The sequence below is a fragment of the Passer domesticus genome, chromosome Z, assembly GCF_036417665.1.
Source record: "Passer domesticus isolate bPasDom1 chromosome Z, bPasDom1.hap1, whole genome shotgun sequence".
Classification (NCBI taxonomy): domain Eukaryota; kingdom Metazoa; phylum Chordata; class Aves; order Passeriformes; family Passeridae; genus Passer; species Passer domesticus.
In genome coordinates this window covers 49,460,305-49,488,037 of record NC_087512.1, presented here as the reverse complement: position 1 = coordinate 49,488,037, position 27,733 = coordinate 49,460,305, and the positions used below count along the sequence as shown (strand labels likewise).

Here is a 27,733-nt window from a genome sequence, read left to right as displayed (position 1 = left end):
TCTTCATGTATATTGTAATATCTGTGTTTAGATTCCCATATGTATACAGTTGTGTAGGTATCTATTTGTATTGGTTTTTATTGTAGTTTTTGGTATATGCCTTTTTGAATAAGTACATTGGTATTTGTATCAGTATATATGTTTGATTTTATATTTTTAGATGTATATTGATCTATTTCTATACATTTCATTTACATATATATCCAGATGTATAGCTGTATATTTGTATAGATGCAGTTTTACAGATATTTAGATTGCTACTGCTAAAACTGATGGGTTTGTTTTATGTATCTGTTTCTTGCATCTAATATGTAACATTTAATCTATATTCACATCTGTATATTGTGGTGGTTATATATGTATGCACTTCTATTTAAATGTGTATGGAGTTGTATAATGGTGTAATTCTATTTGTTAAGTTCTTGGTATTAAAGATACTGATATTTTTTGTATTTATATATGGGCTGTATGCTTGTCATAATATGCAATAAACTAAGTTGTTAATTTTCCATTGATTTTTGTGTATGGTGAGTGTTTGTAGAGGTTTGCAATAAATTAATTTTTGCTAACAGAAGTTGATAGTTGTTTGTTTTTAAATAGTGTGGTGTAAAAACCAAAAAAATTACCTTTTTTTAACTTTGAAATCTGTAGTTATATGATGTTAGCGCTGGTGTAGGAATTTGCAAGAAATGCCATTTGTCAGCTGAGATGGGTGTCTGTAATTTGTGCTGCCCAAAGACATAAGCAGATCTAAATGCTGCAGGATTTGGGCCATGGAAATCTCTGGCCATGCCCAGCACATGCCCCACCTGCACTCAGGCTGGGCACGGGAAGCGCAGGTTTGGGATGGCAGCAGAGCCACACGTTGGCTCAGAACTCGCTGCAAAGGCCTGCTGACTTGGAAAAAGATCAAGTATGTATTTTATATATTCTGTTTATTAAAGTATATATTATGTAGTATATTGTGGGAATCCTTAAAATCAGAGAGTTTTGGGAAAGCTGCTCCTCAGTGAGCCTAGAGGAGTTTAAAAACAAAAAGAAGACTGTGGAAAGTGCCACTGCTGGAGGCCCAGGCTGTTAAAAGGAGGAATGGATCATCCCCTTTGTTTTCTGTAGCTGACATCCTTGTAAGTAATAAGTAGCAACTTTAGGGGCTCCTGGGCAATGAGATGGGAAACCATCTCTCTAAAACTGAATGGGACATCTTTTACTGGCTTGAGACAATTTTACAGGACAAAGGACGTTCAGACATCTCAAAACATGAACTAAAAGATTTCTTAATCAGGTAAAAGGAAATACTCAAAATATGGACTTGAAGTCTGCTTTTACCTTTGATTTCTGGGACCAGATTAAATGGAAAATTTACAGTCTAGTCTCTCGCAAAAAGGAAGAGACTTTGGTCAAACAAATGCCTGTCTCCAGAGCTTTAATGGAGAGCTTTGAACAAAATGACCATGACAGAGACTTTCTCAGACACCAAAACAGAGCTCCTGGTTCTGACACATTAATTCTGAGTCGTGCTGGGCCTTCATCCTCCTCTGGGAGATCTCAGGGTTTGTTTGGGGTTCCTTCCCTTCTCCTGGTGTGTTCGGGGTTTCCCCAGGCAGTGTGGACAGCATCCCAAACCCTGGGAAGGGGGAATCAGATCAGCTTCCAATTTCGGTCGTGTCCTCTGTTTCTTCCAGGGTTCCCTATGTCACTGGTGCTTCAACAGGATGTCCTCCCATTCTCCATGAAATCATCCACCACCAGAATTCCCAGGAAGCAATTAGGATTTTAATTGCGTTCCGAAAATTTGGGGGGTCAGGTGTCATGTTCTGGAGAGGTTGGGAGTAGAACGGATCCAGCAGATGAGAGTATGGGGAAACATTGCAAAACAGGAGCTGCTGTTTCTGTGCCCTGCTCCTCTTCTGAACAAGATGTGTCTGGATCTTGTTCTGAAGTTCTGCAGGCGGGCTCTGCCGAGGGGGCTCTGGATCCGCTCTGCCTGGCCGAGGGGCTGTGGGGGTCATCCCTGCCACTGTTTCCCTTCCCAGGATGTCACCGCCTCGGATCAGGCTCAGGCAGACAGTTTGCAGCTCTGAGGACTCTTTTCATACAGATTCCTCTGCCAAGCCTCTTCCAGGATTTTCGCTGCTTTTGGCTCCCCAGCCTCAGATTACAGCAGGTGGGGGGGCTTTGGATTTGGCTCTGCCTTTGGGAGAGCGGGCAGGGGGGCGGACAGAGGCAGCAGGTGGCAGCCAGGGGTTGAGCAGGGCAGGGATGGCTCTGCCCAGAGAGATGGATGGGGATGCAGGAGGGAGAGCTCAGGAAAGTTGCTGTGGAGATACAGACAGTTCATTGAGAAGCCTTGAAGCCTGTCTCATTCACTGCTGGGGAGGGAAAAAGCATGCTGAGATCGCAGCTCGGACGTGAGAGTTTTCCAGCTGCTGTATCCCTGTGGACAAGAATACAGTGTGGAACCTGTAACAGTCCACTGGAAAGTGTCACGAATACAAATTCGGGATCTGCAGCTCAAGAGCAGCCCAATTTGTATGAATAGAAAAAGATCAAATTTAGTGAATCAAGTTAGCAGGCTCTGGCTTTCTTCCTGTCACCAAGAACTCAGAGCTCTCCGCCCCAGCCCTTCCTGGCAGGGCTCCCAGGAAAGTTTGTTGCTGTGGCGACACTAGTGCCAAGAACTTGGAGCTTCTTGGCAACGTTCCTGGGACAGCAGAGTGCTGTGACAACACTAGCTATTATTCTGTATCAGATGCAGGAGTATGAAAAGGAATAACAAAACATTGTCTAAATCAGAGGTAAACCTTCCATTTCAGCTACCTAATTGGTCTAATATCATTCAAAATTCAGGAAAAAATTTGGATTCAAATAAACAATTCCTTGCCTTACCTGTAAGATATGGTCGTAATGATGTAAATCCACAATACGAAACTCTTTCTCACCATAATATCAAAGAACTTATAGAAAGAATGTAAAAAAATTATTATAATTTTACCTGGTCAGCCTCCAACTGTAACACAGATGCTAACAGCTTGCAGTAAGCTCACGTCTCCACAGCATATTGCTAATGTGCAAGTCAATGCTTTCGGAAAGCAAATTGCAGAATTGCAGAAGAGAAGTTAGGGAAAAGAAATGGGAGATAATTTGGGAAAGGTTTTGGGAGAAAATCTGGGACAAGAAATGGAAAAGCTTGAAAAGGCCTTTGAAGCACCAACAAACATTTTTGAAAAATCTGTTGGTACTGTATAGTTGGACTTTGATAAAAGGGCTTGCTGCTTTGCTTGTAGTAAACCAGGACACATGGAAAGGGATTGTCCTACAACAACAACCCAACCTAAAAACTTTCTATTTGCCATCAATGTCAGAAAGGGAGGCATCTTGCTAAGCACTGTCATTCTCAACTTGACATCGATGGCAAACCTTTGTCGTTAAACTCAGAAAAGAGCGCGGATTAGCACCGCGCCTCGACACAAGTACTGGTACCTCCTTACAGCCAATTACCCAGTGAAATGGTATTGGTACCTCAGTCACTTATCTATCAGTCAACCATTCCTCAAATGGTCCCAGCTCAATACCCTCAGGTACAAGGGTCAAACTGGCCTCCTCAAAATCGATACAACTTTTACCTAATTTTTGTTATGAAAGCATTCCTACTGGAATTATTGGGGTTTTTCAACATAGACAAGATCTTGTGATTATAGGCAAGGCCAGCAACAAAATTTTCAGACTTTCAGTCCTTCCAGCTGTTGTCTCTTCCAGTAAATTGTAACAAAGAGCTAATAATTTTAGCTCTTGCATTTAATGTTCCGATAGTAATTTCATCAAAACCACCTATAGTTATTGCATTTCTTTCACCCATCAATACACCCAAGCAAAACAACTTTCAAGAGAATTCAGTTATGTCTGTGCCATTTGATACCTCAGGTCCTGAGGTCTTTTGGGTGCAATATTTAGACCACAATCAACCAAAACTGACTTGCAGCCTGACTCACCGTGGTAAAACAATTTACATTACAGGAATGCCGGATACTGGTGCAGATGTCACTGTAATTTCTCACATGTTTTGGCCCAGCAATTGGCATTTGGTAGCTCCTGCAGGTTCCCTCACAGGGATTGGAGGTGCTACTGTGTGTTTGCAAAGTGCATCCATGATTAACATTACAGGTCCTCAAGGAAAGACAGCGACAGTTTGTCCTTTTGTTGTTCAGAAGCCTCTCATTGTCTGGCGAAGAGACATCCTGTCGTGGTGGGGATCAAAACTGGAAGTGGGCCTATGATGGAAACCATGTTGTAACCTGCCACTTGAAAACTGAAGTGGAAAACTGATCATCCTATATGGATTGATCAATGGCCTTTAACAGAGAAAAAATTAAATATCCTTAAGAGACTGGTAAAGGAGCAATTACAAGAAGGTCACATCACACCCATGAATAGCCCTTGGAATTCCCCAGTGTTTGTCATCCACAAGAAGACATCGGACTCCTGGAGGTTGCTTCATGAACTGAAGAAGATCAATGAAGTGATTGAAGACATAGGACCTCTTCAGCCTGCACTTCCTTCTTTACCAATGATCCCAAAACACTGGGATCTTGTTGTCACTGATTTAAAGGACTGTTTTTTCCACATCCCACTTCATCTTGATGATGCTTCAAGATTTGCCTTTTCATTTCCAGCCATCCATCAAAGAGATCCCATGCAGAGATGGCAGTGGGAATCATTGCCTCAGGGAATGAAGAACTTGCCTATAATTTGCCAATATTTTGTCACACAAGTTTTGTCTCCAGTTCGACAGAAACATCCAAAATCCATGATTCTACACTGCATGGATGATTTGCTCATCGCAGCACCAATGCAGATGGAGGTGGAGCAAACCCATGCTAGTGTTGTTACTGAAATCCAAAAGGCTGGACTTGAAATGCTTATAACCAAAATTCAAGAAATTCCACCCTGGAAGTATCTGGGATGGAAGATGACTGAAGAAACAATTATACCACAGAAGATACAGCTCTGGACCAGTTTCAGCAACCTGCAAGGTTTGCAACAGCTTCTAGGAGAAATCAATTGGGCAAACCTCTTTTGGGAATCACCAACAATGAACTGGATCCACTTTTCAATTTACTGAGAGGAAGCTGTGACATCAGCTCTCCTAGAACTCTAACACCTGAAGCTCGTGCAGCCCTACACAAGGTCATGGACGTTCTCCAAAGATGACAAGCTCATCCCTCTTTTCCAGAAAAGCCATTATTTTTTTGAATTTTAGGAGAAAGAAATGCAATGTTGGGGTCTCATTTTTCAAGGGGACTTTTCTGAGAGAGATCCTTTGTTAATAATACAATGGGTTTTTCTTCCCTACAGATTTCCAAAGACTATTTTTACTGTTTTAGAGATGATGGCACAAATTGTAATTAAGGCCAGAACAAGACTGTTAAGTTTAGCAGGTCAAGAATTTGCCGTTATCTGCTTACCTTTGAAAAAAGATTATCTTGATTGGGCAATGCAAAATTCTGATGATTTGCAACAAGCATTGGTAAATTTTCCAGGTGGATGTTCTGTTCATTACCCAGCTCACAAATTATTGCAAGCAAAATTGAGTTTTAGAGAGAAACCTATGTTAAGTGAAGAACCTTTAAATGCAATAACTCTCTTCACTGATAGATCTGGCAAAAGCCACAGATCAGTTGTAACTTGGTTGAACCAAACAACTAAGGCTGGGGAATCAGATTTTCAAGTAGTAGAAGGATCTCCTCAGATTTTTGAATTTGCCACTGTGGTTCAGACTTTTCAGCTCTTTCCAAAATCTTTTGATTTAATCACAGATTCTGCTTATGTTGTTAATGTGGTTAAAAGATTAGAAGGATCAGTTCTAAAGGATGTTAGTAATGATAATTTATAGTTTTGGCTTTCATGTCTTTGTACAACTTTGCAATATAGAACTAATCCATATTTTGTTTCTCACATCAGGGTTCATTCTTCACTTCCTGGATTTTTAGTGGAAGAAAATGTGAGAGCAGACAAACTGGCAATTGCCACTTCTGTGTGTGTGACAAATGATGGACAAAATTATCAAACTTTTTATCATACAAGAGAGAGAGGTAGGAAATGGATTCATAGAGAATTCTCGAAATCTCACACAAATGGTGGACGAAGGGTCCACTATAAAAGGGCAAGAAATAATGAGGAAAAGAGCCATAGATGGGAGAAATATATGCCAAGCAAAACAAACAAAAAAAAAAAGAAATAAACAAAACCAGGAAAAAGTTACACCTAAAAGTGATTAAAACATTTGGATGCATTGAGGGAAAGTTGAAGTACCCTCATAAACCTCCCATTGTCCAGCCTAAAGTTCCTTCAGTGCCTCCTCACTGGCCTTGTGCTCCACACCCTTGCCCAGCTCCCGTCTCCTTCTGGGCACACGCTCCAGCCCCTCAAGGACTTGCTGCTTCACAGGGGCCCACAACTGCACACAGCACTCACTGCAGCTGCGGCCGCAGCGCTGCCCAGCACAGGCCGGCGCTCACTGCCCTGCTCCTGCTGCCCCTCTGCTGCTGACACAGCCCACCCTGCCCTTGGCCTTCTTGGCCGCCTGCCCACACGCTGCCTCACGTGCCGCTGCTCTTCACCACCAGCAGCCCTGCCTCCTTTTGGCCCACGCAGCTCCCTAGACACAAAGTTGCCCATCTGACTTCAAATACTGCATCCTCGGTTTCAACATCTCCTTCCTGCTCTGAGCAACACAAGACAGCACTCAAGGACTTGCAGCTTCACCCCCACTCCAGGCTCCAATGCCCTTTCCAAAGCTGAAGACTACCACGCAAAACACATCCCCAGGAACTCGCCCCTTCTGCCTTTTGCCTCACCAGAAGGCTTCACAACTACGCGGTTTCTTTCCTTGGCCACACGGCACAAGAATGGCCCCCCACGGCTTCACGGGCAGCACAGTCATCTCCTTGCAGCTTCTCAAAAGGCAAAAGACAGCCGGGCCAAAAGAGTCTGTACGAGTGAAGAACTCCTCAAGAAAACTGCAGAACCCTTCCACAAGATAAACACACCTTTCTACTAGGCAGAAACAAAAACCATCAAAGCCCTGGGACCTCCAGCACTGCCACGTGTGCCCTTGGCCAAAGCACTGCAGAAGCCCAGAGACAGAGCTTCACTGAGCCAGGCAGCCAAAAGGTCACCCGGAGCCCCCAGCACTTCTGTGCCTCAACAGGACAGGGCAAAGGCCAATTTCCAGCTGGCACCGCCTGCAGGAAATGGCTACGTCCTGCAGGACTCCAGCACTCCGCCTCCTCGGCCTGCAACAGCAAGTGCTGCCTGCTCACAAACTTGCACCTCTGCCTTGCACTAAGGACAGCAGCACCCACAACTGGCACTTACTCTCTTGGGATGATCAGGCTGTGCTGGGACCACAGATTGACGCTTGCGGCTGTCCTGCTTCCTTTGCTCCTCTTTGTCTTCTTCTCCAGGAGCAGAGGGAGCCAGGGGAGAGACGGCTGTTGCTCTGGTCACCTGTGGCAAGAAGGAAGCATGAAGGACAGCCCGTTACCTAGCATTACAAACCTCGTTTCTCCTGGCATCGACAACCACAGCTTCTAAGGAGAACTCATCAACTCTGCTAGCAATGGGATTCCAAGTCTCTCCAACCCGATTAAATTGGGCCAATTCAACAGAACACTATATGGCTACGAATTGGATATTCCTCCTTGGCTGCTAGCAGCAAGCAACGTTGTCTCAGCAGAATGGAGCTTTTCTTTCTTGCACGCTCTGAAATGGACAAGCAGGAAAGAGCCAGCAACGCCTTTGCTATTGCTGCTGCAGACAGGGAAAACTACAAGTGGATCACAATCCCATCCAGTGCTGGAAGAGGGCAGGAAATATTGTGCAGAAGCCCCTTTGCTGGCTGGTAAAAGAGAAAAAGAACGGGGCTCCTCCTCTTAGCATACCAAATCACCTACAAGCCCCAGGATGGAAGTGGCAGCTGCTCCAGTGCCTAAAGCACTTGGATGCACTGACGGCAGGTTTGGCAGGGCAACAGCCCTTTGTGCTGAAGGCTGCCATATGGGCATCTATGCAAATTCTTCAGTTTTCCTTCTTCAGGTCTCTGAGATTGAAATTAGGAAATATCCACTTATTCCTTTTTTTTTTTTTTTTCCCCGAAGACATGAGAATTATTTTCTTTGGGCTTTTCTGGCTGGTTTTATTTTGGCCGTCCTTTCTGGCCCTCTATATTCTACTGCAACTAGCCAAGGTGACAGCTCACTAGAATTTTTAAATAGGACGAACATGAAATCTTCCTTTCTCACTCACCTCAGGATCAGCTCTGCTGAATACATGTTTTATGTGACCTGTAGTGGGCAGGGAAAATGAACTAGATGCTGTGAGAAAAGTTCCTGAGCTGGTGGATCCCACACAAGAGGTCAACCCAAACAGAGATTATTTTCCCTTTTACAACATCCCTCCAGGAGACATATTTCATTCATGCAGCCACCAAGAGATCAGGACAATATTCCTGCTTGTTCCTACACTTCGACCCCTTTAGCCAGCAAAAGAATACACACATGATCAAGAAAATACAAATTCTTCATTAACACTCAAGACTTCTGTTCTAGTAAACACATAAAATAGCTTCTAAAATCCTCTCCTTCAGGTACTTTAAAAAAAAAATCAGTTGCATGCACTAATTCTCATTAACTTGCTGTAAACAGTTCCCCTGAAAAGGTTCCCCAAAATTCTACTGAGCTGTGGCAGTTCTATTGTGAAACAGCACAGCAGCAGCTGCAGGGTTCAGGAGGAGATACTCACTGGTTTGGAGTTTGCACTTCATTGCAAAGGGAATCACTCTTTTAGCACTAGGTAGAGGGTCAAGTTAGACAATCAAATCCTTTCATGACAAAATTTAGAAAGAAAGAAGCTTTCCCTGAATTCTGGGAACAACTGCAACTGGGAACAACAGAGTTTTTAGAAGGCCTTCTGAGAAGTTCTCCCAGTTTATATTTTCAAAGCTGTCTTGCTTGTCCCAGCAAACTGAGGAAATGACAGACCCTCTTGCCACAGGCTCTCCCGTGGAGGGAAGAGAATCCCTGCAGGTTCCCTTGCAATGTGACCCTGTGGCTTCAGATACCCCCTTTTTAGCTGAACGTCTTGACAGGAACTTTATTAAACCAGTGGCATCCTAACGCTCTTTCTGTTTCTAAATTGACTCAGTCACTAAGAAGGAGCAGGAAGACATACAAAAGCCAGGTTACTTTACACTCTTACCTAAGTAGTGGGGAAATCTCTACTTACGTGCCACGTGAGTCAGAAAATAGACGAAATAAGTAACGCCATAAACATTAACCACTGCAGCAGCAAGCTGCTGAATCATTGTAGCACTGCTGTGCAAGTTTGCACGCTGTGCTCCAACACTAGAACAAACAAGGCTCCTGTCAGTGTGCGGCTGCCCACTGACAAATGCCTCAACACGCAGGATGCTCCTGCTCTGAGCAAGCCCTAGGACTGCTCTGACACTGAGGCCTTCCGTGCACCAAGGCAACCTTCTCATGTCACCACTATGACGTGGCAACCATGCCCTGACATCACAAAGCAAACGCTCCATGTTGGTCTGTGACTTTATGCAAAGCAATAACCAACCTTCCCTATAACAAACACAAAATAGCCTGGGAAGTTCTCCTCTGTCACAAAACAGCACAAATTCCCCCCCTGGGCCAAACCCTGTTGTTCAAGGGATCCAAGAGCAACTCCAAGAGTGCTCCAAGCACCTACAGCCTGTACCCCAACTGAGCACTCAGATGGGACCCAAGCAAAGGAAACCAGATCAAGATGCCCACAGCATCGCACATGTGAGAAATGATGCTCACTTTTAAAATTTTAAAGGTTTATTAAACCTTAACAAAGGAATTAACAAGGAAAAAATTTCAGCACTGGCGGTCTGTGTGGCTTGCAGCCACATCCTCATCTACAAAAGAGATACTCTGCCTTCGATACCCTTAGCCCCTCCAAAAGTTTGGTCAGTCAAGTCTTTCTCGGCTGGCCATTGCTGGAGATTATTTTCTTACATCTCAATTGGAGGTCAGGTGTTTTACACCTCGCCTCCTGGTCACAAGCCAGTCCTCCCCAAATGCCTTGAATACTAAGGTTATTACAAGGGGGAAGAGGAATATGGAAGGATATATTAAGAGTAACATCACTTTACATTTTTACATCGACATAACATCTACCTCTTAATTGTGAGAGCCAACCATTACATTACTCATCTGTAACACACAGAGCCAGGAGAGAAGCCACTGTTGGCAGAACAGCTGAAATAATTGCTAAAAATCTCCCCACATATTTGCACGTTTTCGGACATGCCCAGGGCTCCTGTGCATGTACATCTCTGCCTTTAGTCCTTTTTGGAAGCAGTCACACTGGCAGCATCTGCCCAGCAGCAGCAGCTGCTCCAAGCTGGGAACGTGACTGGAGGTGCTGATTTCCAGAGGCTTCTGTGTGCCAGGAGAAGGCAAGGCAGGAGGGGCTGAACGGTGCTGGCGCTGCTGCTGCTCTGTGCCAGGGAGCCCCGGCTGGGCAGGGCATGGTGCCCTCTGCGCTGCGGGCTCTTCCTCCTGCCAGAGCTGGGCACACCTGGGAACAAAGCAGGACAACTTGTGGGAAACCAAGGGCTCTGTGGGGCTCCTCTGCTCTGCACACACTCAGCACACCTGCAGCAAAGAGCTCTGGAGCCTAAAAAGAGAAACCAGAGGGAAACAGCTGGAAGAGGTTTCATTTGGACCTTTCTTCACTGCTAACAGAATTTGCCAAAATGAAAGGTTACCATGCAGGGCCTGATCCTTTCTGCCAGCTTAGGGTTAGAAAGGAGGCAAAACTGTATTTCAGTGCTGGGTGTGTAGGGAATCACTTCCCTAACACATGCACACTCAGCAATCTCACCTACTAGTTTGTACCCGTGGAACTAAGACATAGTCAATACTTTGCTGAAACCCACAGGGTAAACATTACCCCAAATTATTTGACATATTTAAACCTCTTCTCAGAATTTATTGACATCAGAGTAGGAGTGTCCTGTAGGTCCCTGGTGGTCGTTGCCACAGGTTCAGGAGGAGACCCATGCACAAAAGAACCTAAGACACAACTGGGCTGGCAAAGCAAATTCATTCCATTTGCAGTAGCAAATAATACATACCACCCCCTGGATTCCCAAAAATCTGCTGAGCGGGAGAGGGAACAGGAGCATGGTGCTTGGTAGGAGGCGCAGGTAGGCAGTGCACTTCCAGGACATCCCCTGGATCAAAACGGCGTGCATCTCATCCTTCTCACCCCTCCACCCCAGAACCAGGCTGTCTATCTCCTGCTCAGAGTGGAATTTTCCCAGTTACAGCATCAGCTTACTCATGGCCAGCATGTGAGATGGGGCCACCATGGCTCACCATACTCCATGACTTCCTGCCAACAAGGGCTCCATGATGCATTGTTCCCCTTTCCAAGCTGAACTGCCCACCCACTGACCAGTACATTGTTTCTCTTTCAAGGGTCAAGTTCCCCCCTTTAAACAATACACTTTTCTTCATTGTCTTGTCAACCTGCTCAAACATGGTTCAAATATGGCAACACCTCAGATACAACTCTGGTTACTGACACAGTGGTTTGGGAAATACCCATTCCTCAAATTCTCCTTTGGTGGTCAAGAGCCTTCTAAGAACACATTCTTTCCTTTGCATGCATTCCAGCTGCCTTCTTAGCGGGACCACTCTTTTTATTCTCAAGGTTAAGATAGACACTTGCACACATTAATCATTGCAATGGGGGAATACAGGGTTCAGCAGTGCCTCTTAAAGCTAAAGGAATTCACAAGACTAAGCCCTATTTGTTACACTTAACGCCTCTCCTTTCTTTTCTGGGAACCAAACACAAACATTTCATTAATACACCCTGCAAGTGCTCTTGCTGAGTGAAGTCACATTGCTGTGTCACTAAAGCAGCTGGGACTCCGTTTCTTCATGCAGGGAAGGCCAATTCTTTATTCATATAACAAATTCTTATACCATATTTACAGGCCTCGTGTTCAACGCCAACTGGCTGGTACATTCTTGCCACACCATTCATTGCTTAGAAAGTGTTTTTGTGTGTACATGCTAAGACTCTCACTTTTACTCAGGTGTTTACATTTTTCCTTTGTGGACTCTCATGGGACACATTTCTTGTTTATTGCACATGCACTTTGCCTACCAAAATATCTTGCTGTGCTAACTGCACTCATTCTTGTGATTTTTCACATGGGAAGTTAGCTAGCTGCACATAGAACCTATAAAAGACCAGTTGGTAATTATGCAGCGCAAGGCCTGATTTTATAGGACCTTTCTTTTCTAATACCCTTATCTGTGGGCAACACATGGTGACTTTCTTTCAGAAATTAATCAGGAAAAGACAGATTGCCTACTCAAATTATTCTGCTCTCTTCCAAATCAGTACACTACTCAAGTACAACCCTCAGGCACATCCCCGATTCCCTCTCTCCCAGCAGCTCAGAGCGGCATTGCACAGCACTTGCTGTGTGCCAGAGAGCACAAAGCAGGCTGGCCTGGTGGCCCTGAATATTTCTCAAAACACTCTGCATTTCACACCTTTGCTGTGGCTCAGGGCAGAACTCCAGGCTGCAGGTGCTTCCTGGCAGAGCTGTGGGAGGCTCTGGCTCCTGCAGATGTGAGCTGCCAAGCTGTCAGTGCCTCAGGCTGGCCTGGGTTGCCCTGGCAGAAGCGCCGTGCCTGAAGGACGCTGCCCTGTGCTCCAGCCTGCCCAGCAGCCCGGCTCCCTGCGCGGTGCCCAGAGTGCTGCACACACTGCTGCCCTTTGCCAGGAGTCACAGGGCAGCCGGCAGAAGAGTAGGAATCCTCAGCCAGGCCACCGGCCCTCGGCTGCCCCTGGCCTTTCTCTGCTCCTGGGCAGACTCCAGACGGCCAATGCCTCCAGTCTGGGCTGTGCCCAGCACGGCTACGCTTCCCCTCGGGAGCAGCCAGCTGCCACCTGGGCTCTGAGAGCGGAGGATTCGCCCGCTGCCAGGAAGAGGCACCCAGGGCCTGGCTGCTGCCTCTTGCAGCTCCCAGGGCCTCCTTCCAGCCTGCCTCTGCCCAGGCTCAGGCTGCTCCGGGCTCTGCCAGGCCTCTGCTCTCACCTCACACTCGCTGGCAGCTCTGCACCAGAGGAGACCTTTCAGAGCCTCCTCTCTGATCCTTCTGCTTTCTCACTTGAGCAAGGCTCTCCTTCCGCCAAAGAGATTGCACTTGGGGATACAAATCCTAGTGGCAGGAACCCAAATGTTCTCGAGTCACAGCTGCAGGCCCGGATCTGCACTGGATGTCTTGGCTGTCCCACTCCTTTGTTTTTTCCTGCAAATGCCATTGCCCTTTCTGCCTCCACTAGAAATACCACAGCTGGGCAAAAAGGGGCCAGTGGGTCACATTGCAAAGGCAGTGTGGTCTGGAGAGGATGAACGAAGATCCTTCCCCCCTTACAAACCATACAAAAGAAGCCATAAGTGTGTCTTAGCACCAATAAAAAACAAGAAGGAAATGTTGAGTTTTCTGAAGGGGTCAGAAGGAGGGGAGTCTTCCAAATGAGTTGATGTTTCAGAAACTTTATTTAATTCCAGTCCTAACATCCTGGACATAATTGTTACCTTCTCGTCTCCTACTTCCTCTTCTTCTTCACTGAGACAATAAGTGGTGCCAGGATGGATGTTGGCTTGGCTGATACTACAAATGGATGCTGTCCACAGGAAAAAAAAACCAAAAAAACAAAGAACAGTGAACCATGACTTTCCACGGTTAGTGCTTCACAGGCTCCGTGAGGATTCCTCTAGTTCCTAGAAAGACTCAGAAGGCAGAACGATGGCACCATCTGTTCCTCAGTCATCATGTGCAGGACCTTGCCATCACAAGCAAACGTGGTCCAGAGTCCCACTCATCTGTTTATTGTGATGTCTTCATCTTGCTGGGATTTTTGCCCTGCCAGTGCTCTAGAAATAGTGCTTTCTGTCACTGGGGTTTCCTCCTTTCAGGAAACTGCAATGACTCACATAGGTGCCTGCCTCTGAAGGACAGGCACTGTGCTGATTCCCACAGGGAGACAGAGCAGTGTCTACCTTTCCATGCCCTGCCCCTCCTGTGCTGGATGGCACCTTCCTTCCCAGCAGGAACAGCCCAGTGGCACTGGGTGCTGCACTTCCCTCTCTGCCACACAACCTGGCAGTAACCCTGGGCCAGTTCCTGTCTGCTTGAGCGTGCCAGGCAGCAGATGGGGCTGGGACAAGTCCCTCTCAGCTCTCCCTGTTTGCGTGCCAGAAACCTCTAAGGGTGGGGTGGAGGCACAAACCAGGGCCCCTCAGAGGCTCACAGTGAGCCCCCCACAGCCCCTCCTGCCCACAGCCAAATCTCTGCCCACTCAGCCAGGCCTGGCTTCCTTGGGTTCCTGCACCATCTTTTCATGTCTCTGTACCCTGCATTGCTCTACTACAATTCTTTTGCCATTAGATAACACAGAACACACCACCAAATTACAAAAAAGGGCAACAGAAACAGGCAGAGGACAAAGTACCTGTCCTCTCAGGAAAAACAGAGAGAGGTGGAGTTATTCAGTTGTGTTAAAAACAGGCCCCAGGGAGCCACTTATTGCCACTTTCCAAGACTTCAGCGTGGCTTTCAAGAAAGTGGGGGATACCTTTTTGAACAGGGCCAGTTACAATAGGATGTGGGCAAATATTTTTAAAGACACAGGGAATCTAATCAGAGTAGGTAGATGGCAGAAACAGTTTACTCATGGCAAGGGTTGCCCCAAGAGCTTGTAGGTGCCCCATCCATGGAACCATTCCAGGTCAGGTAGCAAAGGGCTCTGAGCAACCTGATCTCTTTAAAGATGTCCCTGCTCATTGCAGGACACTTGCACCTTTACAGGGCCCTGCCAGCCCAGCCCAGTCTAGGACTCCTCACCGTTTTCATTTGAAGAGCACCAAGAGAGGAGGTGAGGAGGAAGGGGACTCATCTGATGCCTTGGACTTGAGAGGAGGAGCCCATCCCTTGCACCCTGTTTCACCTGCAGCCCCTTTGCATTTTACCTGCAGGAGATCCTTGGCAGACCAGCGCCGTGCCTCATCTGTCTGCAGGCAGCAGCTCAGGAAGTCACGCAGACAAAGTGAAAACAGGTTGGGCTGCCGCAGCTGTGGGGTCCCTATTGAGGCTATCAGGTGTTTAACCTGGAGAAAAAGGAAACACGAGGCTCCATCTGCTGGTTTCACATCTCTAACTGCTCTCCCAGATTCCATTGTTAACCCCTGTTCTTCAGTGGCAGTTACTGTCCTGGCAGAGACCCAGAGATGACTTTCCTTCACCAACAAAAAACCCAAACCCCAATGCAGCCACAGCTTTTCCAACATCCCATAGATCTTGCCTTGGCAGCTGATTTCATTGACTGACCTACTCAGTGGGAACTACATCAATAAAAGCATGTTTGCTTCTCTGAGGATTCACACCAGCTTAGAAGGCTTTTTGGAAGGCGAACTTTGCTATACCACCTAATTCAAAGGATTAGTACATGAAAGGCATCTCTGCAGTGCTTGTTGGTCCATTAAGCACAGCTGCCATGGAACAAAACTCATCAAGCTTTTTGCTTTGTTCTTGAAAACAATGGTAATTGGAAGAAAATAAAGGAAATCCATCAGTTAATCCCCAGGTAAGGAAACTGACATCTACAATCTCATATTCCACACAGACACATTAAGATGCCAGCACAAATGTATTGGGATAAAAATGCCTGTCTGGGCACACAGGAGCCACCTGCAGCTCTGTCTCTCAGCTGTCTGAAAATTTCAGCTTCCTTTATGCAGCAAAAGAAAAACTTTTCATAGCCAAAAGAAGGAGAGGTGCCATCCCTATGTTCACCCTCTGCTCATTTGGATACTCAAGTCAATGCATTAATGGTAGGCCCATCCCAGAAAGTGCCAGGAAACAAACGGGAGGTTTTGGCAGACTCGCCACATCACCAGGCTCTGGCCTTGGTGATGTGGAGAACGTGGCTTGGGCTATGAGACAAACATGGTCACTGGGTGTTTCAGCAGCACTGCACAAGAAGCAGAAGAGACTCTGTGGCCTCTACACCCTCCTGCCCAGGTTTCAGACAAGCTTCCCAGTGAGAAGAAACTGCACAGTGGGTTAGGTTCCTATCTAAAAACCACAGTTTTAGAAAGTTTCATGGGTTTGGGTTTCCTTCCTTCCTTTCTGGAAGGATAGCAGCAGTTCTAAGATGCTTGCTTCCTGTTATTGGGGCCATCTACTCAGACAAAAGAACTGGAACCACTTATTACACAAAGGCAAGAGTTGCCTGAGAATGGAGACTGTTTGCATGTGGTAAGGCTTGAGTTCCCCCACTGATGCAACCAAAGCTACAGCAGATGCTGATGTGTTGCAGGGACATTTTTTGGAAGGCACTGTGCTGGAAGTAGTTCCAGCAGATGGCAATGGGATTTTGTCCAATGGCACACAGAACATGGGACAGTTGAGAAAGACAGCAGGATCAGTGAGTATTTGCTCCTTACCAAGGCAGGACTTTGGTTCCAGTAAGGGGGTTCTCCATCTACCATTTCAAATCCCACAATTCCAAAAGACCATATGTCCACTTTGGGGCCATATGGTTGACCTGTCACCACTTCAGGTGCCATCCACCAAGGAGTCCCAGCTACCCAGCACCCTCCACTCTGCTCAGGAGTGAACTCAGTAGAGAGGCCAAAATCAGCTGAGGAGAAAGCAAAATAACTGTTTTTATTTTAATTCTGTGCAATTAGGAAAGCAAGCAAAAGAATTCCCCAGTAGAAGTTTGAGAATGTGCTGTTTTGTATCTCCTGGACAACTGTCTCTGCTCTGTTTTCTCAGGTCTTTAGCCAAGGAAATATGGCATTGGTGACATTAAAAATCCCCACATTTTTTACACTACCCCCAACAGTGGGTGCTGTTCATTGGAAACTTTAGACCTGTAGCTCCCTCCCTCTGGAAGGGACACACACAGAGCAACACCACTCTTGACTGCTTGTGGTTCCTTGTCATGCCTCTGTACATGTTGCAGCCATGTCACCAGCTCACTGCAGGTGTCCCTGCACTGCCACCAGCACCATTTCTGGGGAGCTGGCAGTCACTCCAAGCAGCCCCACACCCACATCCTTGGAATGCTGCACCTGACCAAGAATATACTGACCCAGCTTGACAGAGCCATCGGTTCTGAGAAGGATGTTGCTGCTCTTCACATCTCGGTGGATCACGTGGTTGGAGTGAAGAAAATCCAGTCCTTGCAGGCACTGAGAGAGGAAACAGAAACAGGAGGGCAAAACTAAGTGATGTGATTTCATCACAAAAGAAAGGACACAAGGAATCAAAAAGACTCTCTGTTCAGGGGAATGGGGAATAATGGCAGAAGACAGTGCCACTGAGAGGAAGAGCTTGCTGCTGTAACACTTCCAGAGTAGGACCTTTCTAACCAAAGGCATGTCAGCTTTTGAAAGAGCAACAGCACCTGCTGTTGTAGACTGTCCCCTGCAAACCAGCCAGGATGACTGCTGCTGCAGGGGATGTGCTCAGAAGCAAACAGTGCTTTGGCTACACTCCTATCCTTTTTAGCTGAGGACTGAGAGAAACGAGTCTCTCTCTTTTCCTTTGCTGTTCCTTTCAAATCCTGCCACCAGCACCTTTGCTTTTACAGGCAAGGAATGCAGTGAAGACAGGCATAAGTTTAGAGAAGCAAGATGGAGAAGAGCAAATACAAGAGGCAGAGCGAGAACACAACAGCAGGAGATAAGAGTACAAGAACTGAGTTCAGTGAGTGCAGGAGCACTGGCAGGCATTTCACTTGAGATGCTTCTACTTGCCCATAGCATAGCAGCAACACACAAACAAAGCTTGGCACATGAAACCTCTCCTGTTCTGAGCCCCTGTTTCCCAGACAATCCTGCCCAAGCCCTCAGCTGCATAGATGGGATTGCTGACCTCCCGACTGATGGCTGCCATCTCCTCTTCAGACAGGTAGCACTTGCTGATGACATCACACAGGGCGCCTCCGTCCATGTACTCCATAACCAGCCAGAGTTGCTCACCCAGGAGGTAGCTGAAAGAAGGAAACCAGGGCATGAGGATAAACATGCATGGCTATGTTGATATTTTCCTTCCAGGTTTCTTGTTTCCAAGTCCCTTTGTGACTAGGAGAGAATCAAAGGAATAGACATTCCCTCTAGGCTGTGCATTGTTTGCAGTCTGTGCAGTCTCAAGGAGAAAGGCACAGCTGTGAAAAAGGAGATGGCTTAGATGGCCAGCAAGCGAAATTTCAGTTTAGTAACAGCCCAGATAAAAAACCTGTCAGGCATGGTGCTTCTGGAAATAAGCACCTGATCTTCCTGGCATGCATAGCAATGGCAAAGAGGGGCAAGGATCTAAGGGAAATCCACTTTAGGACGGTTCATCATCATTTCAGAAACTTTAAAAAATCAATCTCAACAAACTGTGGAGGCAGTGAACTTCGGGGGTATTGACTTAGTAACATACAGCTGATCCAGCTTTTGAAAATTTTTTGAATAATTTCCAAACTACATGTGCCAGAGAAGACTCATGTAGACCAGATGCACTCTCTTCTCATCCACTGAAGATGAATGACCTCTCACCTGTCTAAATAATTCACAACACTGGGACTCCTATGCCTCTTCATGATCATGATTTCATGAAAGGTTAGTTGCTTCCTCTTCATTTCTTGAATATTTATTTTCTTTATGGCCACCTAAAATGACATTGAAAATCAGTAACTTGAAAAGTTGGTGGCACAAGACCACAACAGACATGGAGCCAGTGATTTTGCAATGACACAGCTGAGCTGTGCCAAACTGCCTTGTGATTAGGCACTGCAGTAATTAGGAACTGACATTCCAACAGCCCACTTCTCTGCTCCCTTGGGGGGCAGTTTCAGCACACATGGGGCCACTGATGTTTTGCCTTGTCCACTTGGTAACAGTGGTGTGTCAACTATCAGCCACAAAGATCTGACCACACTCTCTGCTGCTTTGTGTGGGATTCAGAAGAAGTAATCCAGAAGAAGTAATCTGTGGGTACATCCTGGGCTATGGGCAGGGCTTAGGGTTTTAGGGACACCTTGCAGATCTCTCCCTACGTGCAGTTCCCAAGTGCAGCACTGCAGGTGGCTACGGAATTACCAGGAACTTTTAGATGTATTTGCTGGCAGCCAGAAATGAGAATTCAGGACTCCGAAGCTGTAGCCGCAAAGGGCAGTGAGGTGCTCTAAGGCACCACCTTTGTTTTAGCAATGGAGAGCGAGGGGGCGCGTCCTTCTCTGAAAGGAACCGCTGCCCTCCGTGCCTTCCTTCTGGCAGCTGACAAGGACAAAGCCCCAAATGTATTTTGCAGGCTGGCACCAGTCTGTACTTCTTGTGCCTTTTCAGCACAGCTCTACCCAAAGCTCCAGCCCCAGCTCACAGCAGAGGGGAAAGTCCTCGAGTGCAGCAGACTCTGTGGGGGCTGTTGACATTTACCTCTCCCCCTGTGGCATTGTCCACTGCTCTAACCACATTTCCAAAAGATCTAGAAACAAAACAGAAGCAGAGAAAAGAGAAGCTGTTTAGCTCTTGGAGTGAAAGCCAGCCCACAAAGGAGATCTCTGATGTTAAGTGCTAAAACCTGCAGGATGCAGGAGGGCTCTGCCAGAAGGCAGATGATACATTTTCCTCTCAAGTGCATGGGCACTGGACCTGTTCCTGAAGCACTGGGGTTCAACTTCTAAAGGGAGTTTGTTCTTTCATCTTGGGCTTCAGTTTCTAAACTGTGTGGTTCCTATCCTAACCACAGAGTATTCCCTTCCGCAAACCATAGGAAAGGAATGTTCCTGAGAACTGTTACCTGACAGCTTTGATAGAGGGTAGGTTGCTCTTTCAGGCAAGCAAGATTCTTCTTTGTTCATTAGTGTGTCAGTATGATTTTGAGACATACAAAATGCTAAAAAAATTAACACAGAGCTGTCCCACACTTGCAAGACAAGGAAATCTTCCAGGTCCAGTTCCTTGATGCAGGCAAGACCTCAGCAGCATGGAGATGCTGACAAAGCCTTCTGAGCACTCTCACAAATTCTGACTAGCACTGAGAGATGGGACAATCTATCCCCAGGGTCTGAACATGTTTGCAGCTGGCCTGACTTCATGCTGGATAGACATTCCACCAGAAAAACTCCTGGCCCGTGGCTGTGCAGAAGTAACTGCGGTTGGACTCACCCGCTGCCAATGTGTTCCAGTTCAGTGTATTTAATCGTGGGATTTCCCATGGTCACCATTCTCCCTGAGGGAAACAAAGTGCAAGATGCTCACTTTAAAGCAGAGATGCCAGCTTCCAGGAGATACAAAAGGCAGCCCCACTGTCTGGGGCTCTGAGTCCTTTGTGGTCAGCTGGGTAACAATAACAACAACCCCACAACAGCAACAGGACAGGCAGCCCTGCAGTGCAGATGGCTGGCACAGAGACTGATTTTGTCCACTCCTTTGAAGAGTTCTCTTGACAGGAAAACAAAGCACAGGGAGATGCATTCCCAGGAGAGGAAGACATCTTCTCCCCCTTTCAGCAGTTTGCCAGAAGAATGCCTTTCTGTTTGTAAACCACAGCAGCTCAAGCTATAACCAATCCTGACGGGGCTTTCAGCATCAGGACCCTCACCATTTGTGAGCAGGCTGAGCTCAAATATGCCCCTCACCCAGCTAAGGAAGGCTCCAGCCTCTGTGGTCCCACCAGCCCTTAGGGACAGGACAGCTACCACAACAAGGCTGGCAAAGCCCAAGCAGGAGCACTGACAAGCAGTGGGAAGAAGCCACAGGCAGCCTGAGCCCCGTACAAGCTGTTGCCCCCATTCAGGACACAACAGGATGGGCTTTGAGATCAGACACAGCGAGGTGCAGATCAATGCTCTTCTTGTCCCAACAGGTGATGGCAGACCCAAAATCCACTGGGCTCTGCTCTCAGCCCCACCAGGTCTTATCTGAGAGCACAGCACTGGCAGCTGTTATGGGCAAGAAGCAGATTGATTAGGTTGTGCTGCAGAATCACAAAGGACTTGATGTGTTTTCGAGTGACTGATCGGAGCAGGGCTTGGGCCAATGGGTAGGATTCTAAGCGTCATGGGAAAGGGTGGGAAACAGGTATGAAAAAGTGCCATGGATCTGAGGAATATACCATAGGTGGGCTGGAGGCTCTCTCCTGAGAAATGGCTGCAGTACAGTTTTATCTGATCTCGCCACTCGGATGTGTGTCTTGGACACATCTTTATAAGCACAAAACCAGAATATTAAATAAAGGTTGTCATAAAAGTATCTGTTTTTTCTTCGGGGGCACATGGAAAACACCTCCTGCTCTCTGTTTGTCTGTAACGTGATGTTCTTTCAGAGTAGATTTTATTGACAAAAAATACAGCATTCTCTTATTGACAAAATTATAGCATTCTCATGAAAATAAAATGCAGATGTAGTAGTGGTAACAGTAATGGTCATAAAAATGACATCAGTAAGATGTGGAGCAGAAGGCCTCCTTCAGGATGGAGAAAAACCAACTCCACCAAAAATACCCTACAAACCAACAACAAAAAAAGACAAAACAAAACAAAAAACCCCACAACGGCAAAAAACAGACAAAAAAACCCCAACAAAAAATAAACAACATGAAAACACTCCCCCCCCCAAAAAAAAATTCCCCAACCAAAAAGACAAAACTCCAAAACCAGTGAATTTCTGTGAAGTTTTTTTGCTCTGATGACTGGTTGGAAGTCAGGAGTCTAAGGAGAATTTAGGAAGCTAAAAATTCAGTTCAGTTTGGCCACTAGCACACAGGACTTTTCCAGATGATTTGTTAGCTCAAAGCTTTCTGCTGGTTCACAAATAATCCCTGCTTCAGCCTTTAGCAGAGAGGGAAGCTCAGGCAAAGCCAAACCAGTCTAAGCTGCCCTCAGAGGCAGCAGGAACACCCAGAGTGCTCTCTCGCTGCCTCGGAGCACAGCACTTCCTCTGGGGAGTCCTGAATGTCCCCAGTGGGACACCAAAGTCAGGAGAAGCATTTGGTACAGCTGTGCTGACGCCTGCACAGAGTACACTGTCCCTCAGACAAGAAATACACCAGACATACCCAGCATCTCCAGGTACCCCTTCTCAATCTTCTGTGTTAAAGACATGAAGGAACTGCCCAAGATTGAGTTCCCAGGTTTGACGGAATGGGTTCCTGGGGGTAATGCTGCAGCAGCTGCAGGTTTACTGCCAGAGCCCATGTGCTGAACCTCTAGCACTTCTGGTGGGGACAGTGCCTGTGCCTCACGCCAGCCTTGGGGCCCTTCATTGCCAGTTGTTTGCCGGAAGTCTTCACAGGCTGCCAGGTGAGATAGCAACACTTCCACCTCAAGTGAAACAGAACAAAGCAGTCAGAGACTACAGTTTGTCCCTGTCAGCTCAGGGTCATCGACTGTGAGGAAAGGGAAGGAACTGATTTACAAGGGATACAGAAACTTGTTTCAGTCTGGGTCACCGTGTTTCACTATAAAACATCTCAAGAAAGAGAGCAGGAACAGGCCAGCAGGAATCAATTTGGATGACTGCTGGCCAAAAGGCCAAAGAATAAGTCCCACTTTCCAGGGCAGCAGCTGAGATTCAGCACAGCAGGAAATGACCTTCAGAGTGACTGTGATACACACTAGAGCAGGATGGCACTCAGAGGCACGGCCCCACTCCCTGCTGCTCTGCAGTAGAAAGGCAAGAAGGGCAGAAAGCACCAGTTTGGTGACTGCACTGGCTGTCCCTCCTTCACTCACTTGCTTTTGTAGAGCCTGAGGGAGGGAATTAACTTTCTCTCTGATGATTTTCATTTCTTCCTCCTGCCTCTTCTCCAAAACCTTGATCCTAGCTTCAGTTTTCTGCAGCTCTTCCTGCACCTCTTCCTCGATGGTCTGGAGACAATAGACAGGAAGTTTCATGAGTGGAGTGGCTTCCACTCTCTCACTTACCTGGTTTTGTTGATCGCTCCTGTGGTGATAGAGATTTGTCTCCTCTTGAATTCTTCTCATGTCTTCTTTGTTCCTCCTCTTCACTGCCATGATGGCACTCTGAACTTCGGGCAGCTCTGCTTGTGGCTCTGCCTTAATGTCCTGTACATACAAATGCACAGCAAGTGACTGGGAGCTGCCTTCAGGCTCAGCCTTTTCCTCTGGCAGCCTCAAAAGCACATCTATTCAGCCACTTCTTTCTGCTTCCCTACCCACCTCTGCTTCCAATGTAACCCTCCTGTCCCAGTGCTGATCTCTGCAGATTCCAAAGCTCTGTGCTTTCAGTGCTTGTGGGACTCCTGGCCTCCTCAGGCCCAAGAGCTCTGTTTTATGCCCCTCTTCCTGCCCTTCCCTCTGTCACCTGGCCAGTCAGGCTTACCTGGCCATTCTGCTGTGGCTCTTCCACCTGCTGCCTGAGCTGCTCTTCCTGCTCTCGGGCTGGGAACAGCTCTCCCTGAGCTTGGCATGGCATCTCTGATAAAGCCGTCTGTTCCTGCTCATTCTTTACAAGGACCTGCACAAAAAGCAAGAGAAGATGTGTTTCAACTTGCCATACAACATTTGTGAGCCAAGACTCAAAGGCTGATGGGCTCACACATTCCCAAAATTCTGTGCTGCTGCTCTCTTGGGTCATTCTCTGCCCGAGGGGAGGCACAGATTCCAAAGTGACCCTGGCACTACAATCAGGGGCCATCTGGCACTGAAGCTCCAACAGCCTGTCAGGCAGCTGACAGGGAATGTGTGGCATTTCTCAAGGCTCTGGTGAGGGCCTCCCTCTGCTTCTGCCATGTCCTCTTTGTCTTTCAGTAGTGACTGACACCCGGCCCTGTCCCACAGCTCCATCCTGGCTCTGCAGGTGGCCTCCTGGCTGAGCTCACCCCTTGGGAGAGACACTTCTACAGTTAACATTATCCTCAGGCCTGCACCAGCATTCCTGCCTTTCAGACATCTTTCTAACTCTTGTTAGAAATCCTGGTCATTCAGGAGATAAGGATGCATGCAAAGATCCTCTGACGAACGTCACAGAGCCTCTATGGCCACCTCAGTATATGGAAGAAGACCAAGGTGTTTCTTCTCCCTCTTTTGTCAGCTGAGAATTCTGACCAGCAGTAACAGAGACTCTCATAAGGCCCCATTAATGAATGCACTTACACACCCCTGGGGATGCCAGTGAAGGAAAGCATGTGTCATGTAATGCATGTATGAGCAGAGTCACCAAACACCACTGAACCATGGAATTGTTCCACCTCTCTAGGACAGGCAGAAATTTGAAGAATTAAGTGGGAACTTCAGGCCAGAACAGGTCAGAGGAGAAAAACAGCTCTGAGGGGAAAAAACTCCATATCTGGAGGGGGAACCATCTCTGCCTGCTGAGAATCAGTCGACAGAACATGTCACTAATCCTCTCCCAAAAGGGTTACTTTAGGTGAGCTTTTTAACTCCAACATTCTTGGACAAGAGATGGGAAGGTTAAATTATTTAAATGTTATAGATAGATAGATGGATGGATAGATAGATAGATAGATAGATAGATAGATAGATAGATAGATAGATAGATAGATCTCACTACTATAATCTCTCTTTACTGTCCTATCTGTTGTTGCACACATCAACACTTGGTAGCCAGTGCCCTGGTCAGCAGCAATCATGAGATTGCTGGTCTGTTGCTTCAATAAATCACACTCTTGGGGAATCTGGAGCATGTAGGTCCTTATGGAAAGTTATCTGATCCAGAACATTGCACTGCGAACTGCACTCTTTGTACATCTGTGCTGAGCAAGTTCTTCTCTTGGACTCGAAGGAATTGACAATTCTAAAGAGGATGTAATAAGACATAAAGCCCAGCCCCTCCCAGCTCCTCTCTCAGGACCAGCTGGAATGCAAAGACATTGATAACCTGCTCAATTCCCAAACACAAAAGACACTGATTGCATGAGATGCAAAAAGGCACAGGCACTGATAACCTCAGTTTCGTAATGCCATACTGACTGGCCCGGAACCACAACAGCATCTTCTGCAACAAGGACCCTGCACTGAATCCTATCTTCTCAGGCAAAAATAAGTATTCTTCAAAGTTTCCAACTTGGAAATTAGAATTATAGAAGACCCAGTCCTAGTACTACAAAAGAACAGCAAATAATGAGATTAAGCACCTTAGTTCACAGAAAAAGAAAATTCAAAACGCTCAAATTTCAGGGAGAGCAAAAAAATAAAAAAAGGAGAAAAAGTCACTTCCAAAAGGGGATAAAATATTTGGATGCTGAAGATCCGAACTGAAAACCACATACCCCAGAATAAATCTCCCTCAGCGCCTCCTCACTGGCCTTGTGCTCCACACCCTTGCCCGGCTCCCGTCTCCTTCTGGACACACGCTCCAGCCCCTCAAGGACTTGCTGCTTCACAGGGGCCCACAACTGCACACAGCACTCGCTGCAGCTGCGGCCGCAGCGCTGCCCAGCACAGGCCGGCGCTCACTGCCCTGCACCTGCTGCCCCTCTGCTGCTGACACAGCCCACCATGCCCTTGGCCTTCTTGGCCGCCTGCCCACACGCTGCCTCACCTGCCGCTGCTCTGGACCGGCAGAAGCCCTGGCTCCTTTTGGCCCACGCAGCTCCCTAGACACAAAGTTGCCCATCTGACTTCAAACACTGCATCCTCGGTTTCAACATCTCCTTCCTGCTCTGAGCAACACAAGACAGCACTCAAGGACTTGCAGCTTCACCCCCACTCCAGGCTCCAATGCCCTTTCCAAAGCTGAAGACTACCACGCAAAACACATCCCCAGGAACTCGCCCCTTCTGCCTTTTGCCTCACCAGAAGTCTTCACAACTACACGGTTTCTTTCCTTGGCCACAGGGGACAGGAAAGGCCCCCCAAGGCTTCACGGGCAGCACAGTCATCTCCTTGCAGCTTCTCAAAAGGCAAAAGACAGCTGGGCCAAAAGAGTCTGTACGAGTGAAGAACTCCTCAAGAAAACTGCAGAACCCTTCCACAAGATAAACACGCCTTTCTACTAGGGAGAAACAAAAACCATCAAAGCCCTGGGACCTCCAGCACTGCCACGTGTGCCCTTGGCCAAAGCACTGCAGAAGCCCAGAGACAGAGCTTCACTGAGCCAGGCAGCCAAAAGGTCACCCGGAGCCCCCAGCTCTTCGGTGCCTCAACAGGACAGGGCAAAGGCCAATTTCCAGCTGGCACTGCCTGCAGGAAATGGCTACGTCCTGCAGGACTCCAGCACTCCGCCTCCTCGGCCTGCAACAGCAAGTGCTGCCTGCTCACAAACTTGCACCTCTGCCTTGCACTAAGGACAGCAGCACCCACAACTGGCACTTACTCTCTTGGGATGATCAGGCTGTGCTGGGACCACAGATTGACGCTTGCGGCTGTCCTGCTTCCTTTGCTCCTCTTTGTCTTCTTCTCCAGGAGCAGAGGGAGCCAGGGGAGAGACGGCTGTTGCTTTTGTCACCTGTGGCAAGAAGGAAGCATGAAGGACAGCCCGTTACCTAGCATTACAAACCTCGTTTCTCCTGGCATCGACAACCACAACTTCTAAGGAGAACTCATCAACTCTGCTAGCAATGGGATTCCAAGTCTCTCCAACCCGATTAAATTGGGCCAATTCAACAGAACACTATATGGCTACGAATTGGATATTCCTCCTTGGCTGCTAGCAGCAAGCAACGTTGTCTCAGCAGAATGGAGCTTTTCTTTCTTGCACGCTCTGAAATGGACAAGCAGGAAAGAGCCAGCAACGCCTTTGCTCTTGCTGCTGCAGACAGGGAAAACTGCAAGTGGATCACAATCCCATCCAGAGCTGGAAGAGGGCAGGAAATGTTGTGCAGAAGCCCCTTTGCTGGCTGGTAAAAGAGAAAAAGAACGGGGCTCCTCCTCTTAGCATACCAAATCACCTACAAGCCCCAGGATGGAAGTGTCAGCTACTCCAGTGCCTAAAGCACTGGCATGCACTGAGGGCAGGTTTGGCAGGGCAACAGCCCTTTGTGCTGAGCGCTGTCACCTGGGCATCTATGCAAGTCTGCCTGAAGATCCCTCACCAGCCTCCCGTTGTCCAGGCTCAAGCTCCCTCAGCGCCTCCTCACTGGCCTTGTGCTCCACACCCTTGCCCGGCTCCCGTCTCCTTCTGGGCACACGCTCCAGCCCCTCAAGGACTTGCTGCTTCACAGGGGCTCACAACTGCACACAGCACTCGCTGCAGCTGCGGCCGCAGCGCTGCCCAGCACAGGTCGACGCTCACTGCCCTGCTCCTGCTGCCCCTCTGCTGCTGACACAGCCCACCCTGCCCTTGGCCTTCTTGGCCGCCTGCCCACACGCTGCCTCACCTGCCGCTGCTCTGGACCGGCGGAAGCCCTGGCTCCTTTTGGCCCACGCAGCTCCCTAGACACAATGTTGCCCATCTGACTTCAAACACTGCATCCTCGGTTTCAACATCTCCTTCCTGCTCTGAGCAACACAAGACAGCACTCAAGGACTTGCAGCTTCACCCCCACTCCAGGCTCCAATGCCCTTTCCAAAGCTGAAGACTACCACACAAAACACATCCCCAGGAACTCGCCCCTTCTGCCTTTTGCCTCACCAGAAGTCTTCACAACTACACGGTTTCTTTCCTTGGCCACAGGGGACA

General features: G+C 47.5%; 1 protein-coding gene and 1 long non-coding RNA gene across 2 annotated transcripts; both read right to left on the bottom strand.

The window, feature by feature from the left end:
* Positions 1-1,409: 1,409 nt before the first annotated feature.
* LOC135290705 (uncharacterized) lies at positions 1,410-10,450 on the bottom strand. Its single transcript, XR_010353488.1, has 3 exons — positions 9,286-10,450; positions 7,378-7,509; positions 1,410-2,437 (listed from the first exon to the last, which is right to left on the bottom strand). It is a non-coding gene; the product is annotated as an uncharacterized LOC135290705 (long non-coding RNA).
* Positions 10,451-13,611: 3,161 nt separating this feature from the next.
* LOC135291225 (serine/threonine-protein kinase PAK 3-like) lies at positions 13,612-27,506 on the bottom strand. The gene is made up of 13 exons (XM_064405255.1): positions 27,432-27,506; positions 26,429-26,560; positions 23,474-23,608; positions 22,864-23,196; positions 22,188-22,452; positions 20,297-20,360; positions 19,565-19,613; positions 18,686-18,798; positions 18,018-18,135; positions 17,233-17,332; positions 16,580-16,776; positions 15,104-15,241; positions 13,612-13,758 (listed from the first exon to the last, which is right to left on the bottom strand). The coding sequence occupies exons 1-13, from the start codon at positions 27,504-27,506 to the stop codon at positions 13,681-13,683; spliced, it is 1,797 nt and encodes a 598-aa protein (XP_064261325.1). The 3' UTR covers positions 13,612-13,680.
* Positions 27,507-27,733: the final 227 nt, after the last annotated feature.